The following is a 9,476-nucleotide window of genomic DNA, read 5'->3' on the forward strand; positions in this document are numbered from 1 at the left end:
GCAGTGGGAAAGAGGTAACCCTGGGGAACAAGATGCCAGTCCTCTCTAGCAACCAAGAAAAGGCAAATAAAGGGGGGGGGGGGTGTAAGTGAAAATGTCCGTTGTGTCTGAGGTCAAAAGATTCTGGCAAATGGTGCCAAATGGTCGCCAAAGTGGTTACTAGGGATCTGAGCCTGGGAGTGATGCACGCCCCTCATGTGACCAGGAGCCTACATCTGCCCAAGTCCCTCTCGTCCCAGTCATTTTTGCCTGTCCAGACACCGTCTTTCTATTACCCTTTGGTCGAGAAGGAAAGCAGAAGTAAGTAAGTTCCCTGGATCCTCTAGATTTGGTGATTGTCAGAGGTGACTTGTAACCAGCGGGATCGTACCTGCACGGCAGAATCCGAGCTTCCACTAACCTCCAGCCCCGCCCCCTCCCCCTCCCCCCTCACAATTTCGGTGCAGAAAATGGTGGTCTTGGGAGTGGGGTGGGGTACAAAGGATGATGTTCTATGTGAGGTCTGAGGAAGGTGAACCCCAAGGGATCTGTCTCTGGGTTAGCTGATCCCCCACAAAAAGGGGTGTGCGTCACCGGGTCCGCTTCTCCCCCTATCCCCGCCCCGTACTCTGTCTGGCGTCTATTTGTAGATTTTCGGGTCTCACGCAGGCTCCTCAAAAGGGGCCACACGGGCCGGAGTCGGGGTAAGGTTGGGCAGTGGGACAGGATTGGGGGGGGGGGGGCGGTCTGAGACCGAACTCGGAGGGGAACAGTTCGCAGACCTCACCGCTCAGCCCCGGTTACTGCAGGAGAGGCCTTGTGGCAAGGCCTGCCGGGAAAAATGGTGGTCTTTCGGGAAGGGGGGCTGCTCCGCAGCCGCAGGCGGGAGAGCCTAAGAGTCTGGGAGTAAGCTAAGGTTTAAAACCACCCGCTCAATCGGGCAAAGGCAGGGATTGAAACTCGGAGCCAGGGTGTTTATGCAGCCCACCAAGTATTGTGACTCTGGTCTGCTTTTTCTTGTCTCAAGAACAGCTGCTTGAAGAAGAAAATTCTCAGCATGGAAAACTCGGGCAAAGAATATGAAGAACTAACACAGAGCACTCAGACCGAGGAAGAGCAGCCTCCTGAAAATCAGTTCTCCGAGGAGGAGCAGTCCTCAGAGGATCTGTCCTCCGAGGAGGAGTCCTCAGTTGAGGAGTTCTTTCCTGAAGAGCTGCTGCCAGAGGTGCTGCTGTCGGAAGATCGTCCTCCGCAGGAGTGCCTCTCGCACAAGAACCTATTCGAGGGCCATCCAGCCATGGAGCAACCTCCCTGTGGGTTGGGCGAACACAAGCTAGAGGAGGGAAGTTTCAAAGAAAGGCTGGCCCGTTTCTGCCCTCGGTTCAGAGGAGTCATCCATGGCAGAAATTTAAGCAATGAAGAAATGATACAGGCAGCGATGAGTTGGAAGAGATGAAGCGAGTACGAAATAAACTGATGATAATGCATTGGAAGGCAAAACGGAACCGCCCTTACCCTATTTAATGTGTTCCACCTTTCTTTGTTTTGCTTGATAAGAGTATTGCTCCCTGAACTCATCTTCTTACATGCCTTTTTCTTTCTTAGTTGTAATTTTTTGTGCAGTTTTATTTCAGGTATTTGACTTGTAACTGGCACAGGATTCCTTTTATTGTTTTTTTCTTTAACGTTCTAAAATCCGAGTCCGATCCATTTGCATGGAAAGAGAAACATTATATATGTGAGGTGATAAAAGCAAAAGGTATATACATAAATAGCATCCCATTTTTGTAAAAGGAAAACACATTTATATATTAATATGCAAAGAAAAGCTTAAAACTATATACTTAAAGGCTAACTGACATTGGTTATCTCTGTGGTAAAGGATAATAGGTGATTTTTATATTTTTTAAATTTTGCTTTATCTATAGTCTCACTTTTCATGATGAATACATTTTATTTATGTTGCTTAACAAACAATGTAGTGAAAATGTGAAGCAATTCTAAAAAAACAAAACTTGCTAGTCAGCTTATAAAGACAATGTGATCCTTAATAAATATTTATCAGAACTTAAAAGTTAATACTATGTTTCTTCTGAATCTTTTTCTAAGATTTTTTTATTTTATTTTATGTGTATGGGTGTTTTGCCTACACCAGGTGTATGCGTAGTGCCTGTGGAGGTCAGAAGAAGATATCCGAGCCTCTGGAACTGGAGTTTCAGATGGTTGTGAGCCCCCATGTGGTGCTGGGATTTGAACCCAAGTCCTCTGGAAAAGCAACACATGCTCTTAACCAGCGAGCCATCTCCCTAGCCCCTCTTCTGAATCTCTTAGGCAGAAATATAAATGAGCTCTTTACTATCAGTAGGAAAAACATTTTCCAAGTTAAATACTAGTAAAAAAAAAAACAAAAAAAAAAAAACAAACAAACAAAAAAAAAAAAAACCACCTTCCAGAGCTGCTGGGAAACTAAGAGGAAAAGATCCTTTGAACTCTTTTTTTTCTGTAGGTCCTTCCAATCTCTAGAGAATCCTTTGGAGCACAGGAGAATAAGAACTAAAGAAATCTCTCTTGTGCTCACCCAAGATTCCTGTGAGATTCCAAGTGAGTGCCATAGTCTGTTCATGCTCTGCTGTGCTCATATGCATTGCCATACCTACCAGGCCTAGCTGCCCTTGCTGCTAGATCCTGATGTTTCCACTGGACCATATTCTGCAAATATCCTCACGGTGGAATACCAGGTTTGTAATCCCTAGTGAGCCACAACTGTAGTGTGCCTCCTCTGTATCTATGGAGAATATTCTTTCCTCCAGCTTTACTATTAAACACACCCAAGTGTATATAGTCACAAGGCTGTTAAGGCTTTGATACAGTAAAAGAATGCATAATTTTTTTAAGATGCTAGGCAAAATGGCTCATTCCATGATTTTTTTTTCTCTTAAAGTCTCTTGTTCCTTCCTGTACTCAAGCATGAGGTCACAGAGACCTGGGATAGGAAGTCAGATTTGTAAGATGCTGTGTGATTAGAGTAGAAACTCCCTTTCCACATAACCAAGGTTAACTGTAATCTCAATCGCCTTATCGACCTTAGAGTGTGTTTTCTCTCAGGGGCTTCTTGCATAATTGCCTCATCTATTCAGTTAACAGGTGTAAAGTAAAGAGGAAGATAGACGTTAATGCCCATGTGATAGTAAATGAAGCCTGAAATCCCAACTCTTGGGAAGTTGAGGAAGAGGGTTGCCTCAAGATGGGGGCCAGACTGGGCTACACAGTGAGTTCTAGGCCAGTATGAGTGAGACTCTATGTGAAAAATAAATCAAAACAAAGTCTCCCAACAAAATACAAACTGGTACATTCCTGTCTTTAATAGTATATGGAAAACAGTAGGCAGGCAGTTCTCCGTAAGTTCAAGACTGCTCTGCTCTACATAGTGAGTTCTGCGTCAACCAGAGCTACACAGTGAGGTCTTGTCTCAAAAATGTCTCAAAAATGTGAATAACAAATATTAAAAATATTGTATTAATACATGTAAAACTGAAATAAAATATTGGAAATATGTTATATATTCACAAAAGAAACACCTCAGTTTATCTATTGGAAAATGGTCAAATAAGTTAATCCACATGAGAAGCAATGAAAATCCTATAGAAAATAAGCACACATGTATACTATTTTCCATATACAAAACGCAATCATAGATGGCATTGTATATGTGTATATAACATGCATACATATAAATGTATATTAATAGGATCTAACTGACACTGCATTAAAAATGCCACATCCTGTATTTCATCCATTGAAACATTTTTTATGGACAGCACGGTAGAAATGACCTTAGTGTGTGGGGGGTGCACGGGGGGGGGTAGGGGGCAGTGGAAAGGTGAGCTTGAGAGATCTGGTCCCGCCCCTCATCTGCCTTATGATGGTGTGGGAGAGGAGAGATGCCCCTCAGGGACTGTGGCAGGTGGGAGAGCTGTCCCTGCCATTCACCAGTTGCAGCACTTGGGAGAGTGGTCCCCATACCTTGCCTGAAGGTGTAGGTGTGGATGAGCTGACCCCGAGGGAAAGCACGAAAAATGGCCCTGCCATTCCCTCATCACTGTTAGGCTTGAACTAGCCAGGGCAATGCTGGAGAACATATCTTAGAGGCGAGGACAGGGTAGAACTAGCAGGCTCACCAACCCTGCAACTACCCAGACCCAGAACTAGAGTTATGAGTTGGCCCATGCCAACATCCACCCTAGCTATGATCTGCCAGAGTATGTGAAGGTGCTGATCCTGGAGACCCAACACTGAGCAGCAACAGGATATCCAAGAGGAGCCCCAGTGAGGGCTCGGCATTGACAGTGTAGCAGAAACCAGAGGCCTTGAAGCAGACCAATGAATGACTCTTTGCCTAAACATATATGGACAAAAGGGTATACTGTGTGACTCACTGTGTCACGCTACAGCTTCCATGACGAGATTTTTCTTTTTTATTTCTCTTAAATTTTATTTTATTTTTAGGGGTGCGGAGGTTGCAAAGGGCAGAGGGCAGATGCAAAGGTACAAGGAAATGAATGGGATTGAGAGTCATGGTGTGGAAGACACAAGGAATAAATAAAAAGGAAGTTCAAAAAGAAATATTTTAACCCAATAATATGTCCTGAAAATCCGCACATTGCATATGAACCTAGTACAGATATAAATGATGTGTATGTTGCATACTCTGAACATATTGTAGTTTATTACAGTGGCCATTCATTTTTAAAATTTGTATTAAATTTGCTCTCTGACAATTTCAAACAGACATAAAAATGCATTCTGATTACTAAAACTCTCCACCTTCTCCAGTCTCACTTCTACCTCTATTAATCATCCTTCTTTCCTCCACGTTTTTTTTTTCATTCCAAATGTTCCTTTTTCGTTTTTGAGAACCATGGAGTTTATCCAGGATCATCCGTGTTACCTTTGGCATGGAACTATCCACTGGGGCCTTATGAGCTCATCATTGAGTGAAGACAATGACTTCCCTTCACCGGAATCCATCAGTAGCCAAGAGTTTATCAGGGAAAGGGAGGACATTCCCTGGTCTATGAGCAACTGTTGACAGACCTACTACTATGTAGACCTAGAGCATATAAGCACAGAGGTTGTGAAGTCATGCCTGAAATTGACTTTGCCCTGCCCAGAAGTTTTCACAAACATTCTTCTCATTTTTGAAACAGAGTTTTTCTGTGTAGCCCTGGCTGTCCTGGAACTTACTCTGTAGACCAAGCTGGAAGGTTTATTTTATTATTTTCATCTCTGTCTTGCTCTGTGTCTCTGTCTCTCCATCCATATCTGTCTCTCATGCTCCCTTTCTCTCTCTCTCTCTCTCTCTCTCTCTCTCTCTCTCTCTCTCTCTCTCTCTCTCTCTCTCTCTCTCTCTCTCTCTCCTATGTGTGTGCTGGTGCCCACAGAGGGCAGAGGAGGATTTGGATTCTCTGAAGTGGAATTTACAGTCAGCTTTGAGTCACCTGACAACATGGGTGCAGAGAACTAAATTCAGGTCCTCTCGAAGAAAAGCAACTTCTCTTAACTTCTGAGCCATCTCTCTAGCACCATTCTCTTCCAGCTTTTATGTTCTTTCTGACCCCTTTTCTTGGATGATCACTGACTACTGGATGGGGTGTTATGGATGTTCTGTTTAAGGCTGAGTACTTTGAGCACACAGGTGTTATTCACCACCACACAATAGCCAGTCCTGATTATACTTCCTTGTATTTTTTATTTATTTCTCCCTGTATAATATGTCTTTGTTCAAGCCCCTGCATCTGCCTAGAAGGTCCTCACCCCTTCTGTTCAGCAAAATCCCATTCAGTCAGTCCCAGAGGATATCCCTAACAGTCACCAAACCAAGTTGTTAAGTGTTCTTTCCTGGCACTTCTAACGCACCAAGCACCTTAAACTTTCATTATTATTGTTGTTGTTATGTGTCGAAATTATTTTAGGCATCTACTTTCTCTGTAAATCAGTGCGCTTCTCAAAGAATCCTGTCTCTTGCTCCCTAGCACACCCAGGACATAGCGCAGAGCAAATAGTCATTAAATATAATCTCCTTGAACCAGATAGTCTGATGCTATCTCCTCCACTCCAACCTCAGCTACCCACATCTCAGGCTGCGGTTGGTTATTCTGGGTCTTTAGTGAGTTCCTGGTATACAAAGTAGCTGTATAATGCACTAGAGCACAGCAATGAAAGCCACCCTGGAGCAAATACTTTCCTTTGAGACTATCTGGATTCCAGGAAAGGTGGTAGAAACCTGCCTGGAGGACATTTTCATACAAATCAAATGGTGCTTTTGTTATCTCACAATAGCTGAGTCATCTCACTAAATCATAGAGGCCAGTTATTGGAAAGGCATAGTGGTGGTACAGAATAGACTTTAGTGTAATGAGCTAAGTGATCAGACCTGGCTGCATGATCATCTTAAGGAACACCCATGCTAACAAATTCACGTGAAGATCTTATGTAAGAACTTTAAATTGCTGGTTGTTATTTCATATGTATGAGTATTTCTTGTATGTGTAGGTGTGTACCACATACATGCAGTGACTGCAGAGACCACAGAAGGACATTAGAATCCCTGGAACTGTGGTTACAGAAGGTTTTGAAGTGCTATATGGGTAGTGGGAATCAAACCTGGGTCCCTCTTCAGCAAATGCTCTTAACTGCCGAGCCATCTCTCCAGAACCGTATTTCAGAACTTTTATGGCAGTGGAATTTAGTCACTGATGAATCAGTGCCAGGGCACGCATTAATCAGGCAGTGGTCCATTTCTGAGGCACATCCTGATATTATCTGAAGGTCACCAGATGGTCTGGGTCCCATAAATCTGAAGGAAGATTACAGATTATGAAGTCTTATGACCAATACTTCTCTTGTCCCTTTTTTTTCTGGAATCCTTGACCCTAGAAACTAATATTTTAATCATTTAAGGGCATATTTTCTCCATAATTTAAAATGTTGGGCAAAGGTAAAGAAAATAAACAGTAAGTTTACAAGGACAATCTGCAAAGGTCGAGTTAGCTCATTAGACGGTTTCATTACCAAAGGGGGCCTCTTTTCAGTGTGTCGGGAGTGCAGCAACACATCATTCTAAACCTAGGAGTCACCTCATTTATGCTTCTACTACAGCCTCATTTTAGGGAACAAAAGAGAATAGACAGAGGCAAGAAGAGGAGTTCAAGGCGCCAATGTATGCATTCAGAATCTCCACTGAATGAATTCCAGCATGAAGTCTGCCAAGGCCCCAGAGTGTAACTGGCTCCTTTCAGACCAGATGGGACCATATTCTCTGTCCCCATTGTTTCCAAAAGCTCGAGTTGCTATCCAACCCTTCTTCAGAGGCCATCTTTGCTTTTCTGGAAACATTCAGGTGTGTGTGTGTGTGTGTGTGTGTGTGTGTGTGTGTGTGTGTGTGTGTGTGTCTGTGTGTCTGTGTTTCTAGGCCCCAGTTAAGATAATACAAGAAGAAAAAAGAGAAGGTTCATGTCATTGCAAGACTGAGGCTGAGACAGTAGAACAGGAGAGCTAAAGGCTGGGCAGGGCCCACTGCAGTGAACAGATGCTTGCCTGATAGCAAGAACTGCCATCATGTGCTTTGGGGAAAGAATACAGAGGAGGCAGCAACAGAGCGCCCTGGGCTGAGGGAACCCAGGCAGACAAGTCCTGCTGTGTGAAAATAGAGGCAATTAGAGGGAAGGCAGGCTCTGTTCCTGCTATTGGAGCAGGGAGCCGCGGACTAGAAATTCTCCCTGGACTCCATCAGATTCCACCAGAGAAAGCAGAGGCCTGGTGACTGTTGCCATGGCAGCAGTTATCCAGGGTTAACAGCTTCTCCTTTCTCTGCATGGATGCCCTGTCTGTCTTCTGAAACCTTCAGTTTCTGCTTCCAGAAAAAGGCCTGTTCAGCTTCCCCTGACTGTGGGGATTGTGGCTGGGACTCATTTACATAGGTTTGGTTTTAGCAGAATACCTCAGTGCTATATTCCAGAACAAAGTATAGAAGGTGAAGTGTGGGGAGAAATGTCTTCCTGAATCACACAAACTAGTCATAGCCTAGAAGGAATCACTCATCGTAGAAAGAATCGCTCATCGTCCACAGCCTCGTGTTACAATGTTAACTCTTTATGTGACTTTCTTTTTTTTCCGTTTATTTATTTATTAAAGATTTCTGTCTCTTCCCCGCCACCTCCTCCCATTTCCCTCCTCCTCCCCCAATCAAGTTCCCCTCCCTTGTCAGCCCATAGAGCTATCAGGGTTCCCTGCCCAGTGGGAAGTCCAAGGACCACCCACCTCCATCCAGGTCTAGTAAGGTGAGCTTCCAAACTGCCTAGGCTCCCACAAAGCCAGTACGTGCAGTAGGATCAAAAACCCACTGCCATTGTTCTTGAGTTCTCAGTAGTCCTCACTAAAATGAACCTAGCCATTTAATTCTGTTTCTGTTTTCTCAATGCTAAGTGTGATTAGAAGCAGTTTATAGTCCTTAGAACAAGATGTGCTTGGCAGCATCTTCTCCCAAAATAAAATGGAATTATGTTCTTATAGCATGTACAAATATATGTTTACAAATTTTCAGAGTCTAGTCTAAATCTAGGACTGTGCACAAATGGCAGTTTGTAACTGGTTCAAATTAGCATTGGATTGATTGATACTAAGGCAACAAATATGCATTGCAACTAATAGATGGTGGGGCCTCATCATCTCAATAGTCCACATAAGTAACATGCTGGCCAGATCAGAGGAATGGGAGAATTGTAGATAAAATCAACTTTCTTTTCCCTGTGTTAGAAATTAAATCCAGGCCTTGTCTTAGGGTTACTGCTTTTTAAACTCTCTGTCCTTTAAGGTCTCAAAAACAACTTTGATATAGCCCACAAGGAAATCCATCTGCTGTTTATTAAGCCATTTCACTTAGGCTCTTGGTCTAAACCTTCTTTCTCTGACTGAACTTGAAACAGCATTCCTTATCTGTGTTTGCTCTGCAAGGGAATTTTCCATGCATACCAGCTTAGGGGCTTTTTATAACAAGGTTGGCCATAGTCTACGTCAGTGGAGGATAATTCTTTTCACCTATGCTCAGTCTGGCATAAGAAATGTCTTGGGACATTTATTTTGGAGTGACTAGGAAGGAATTAGCTAAGGATTCATGACTGAATGGGGGAAGAGATCAAAGGTGCTCCAGCTGAAGATCTGTTTGTAACCTTGCAGTGATGAAACCAGATACAAGAAGTGGGTCCACAATGTTCTGCAAAAATCTCTTTCGCAAGCCTGAACTAAACTATTGGATTCCTTCAGAAATATGGCCGCGTTATCACTGAACTGGTTACTAATGGCTCTTGGGCTGTGTGGTCTATTTTAATGTTTCAGAAATATCTCCCAAAGAAAGTCATTTATGTGATGCTGATCTTGAGAACGCCAGACTTAGGGAAGTTACTTATTCTAGAGGCAAAGGTCCAGAAAGAAATGCATAA

The 9,476-nt window shown here is 43.4% G+C and overlaps 1 protein-coding gene across 5 annotated transcripts; it reads left to right on the top strand.

The window, feature by feature from the left end:
- The first annotated feature begins 221 nt into the window (after positions 1 to 221).
- On the top strand, positions 222 to 2,019 carry LOC121436910 (transcription elongation factor A protein-like 1). Of its 5 annotated transcripts, none has more exons than XM_041636809.1 (2): positions 222 to 300; positions 1,007 to 2,019. In XM_041636809.1, the coding sequence occupies exon 2, from the start codon at positions 1,037 to 1,039 to the stop codon at positions 1,433 to 1,435; it is 399 nt and encodes a 132-aa protein (XP_041492743.1). In that variant the 5' UTR covers positions 222 to 300; positions 1,007 to 1,036; the 3' UTR covers positions 1,436 to 2,019. The 5 variants fall into 5 exon arrangements, with proteins under 5 accessions (XP_041492743.1, XP_041492745.1, XP_041492744.1 ...); XM_041636811.1 differs by having other exon boundaries at positions 224 to 300; positions 1,012 to 2,019; XM_041636810.1 differs by having other exon boundaries at positions 249 to 304.
- Positions 2,020 to 9,476: the final 7,457 nt, after the last annotated feature.

The sequence above is a fragment of the Microtus oregoni genome, unplaced genomic scaffold (genome assembly GCF_018167655.1).
Source record: "Microtus oregoni isolate MIOR12 unplaced genomic scaffold, Mior012 000050F_006, whole genome shotgun sequence".
In the NCBI taxonomy this organism is placed as follows: domain Eukaryota; kingdom Metazoa; phylum Chordata; class Mammalia; order Rodentia; family Cricetidae; genus Microtus; species Microtus oregoni.

Coding starts and splice junctions, on each gene's coding strand:
- LOC121436910 (XM_041636809.1), top strand. CDS start 1,037: ATGGAAAACTCGGGCAAAGAATATGAAGAACTAACACAGAGCACTCAG.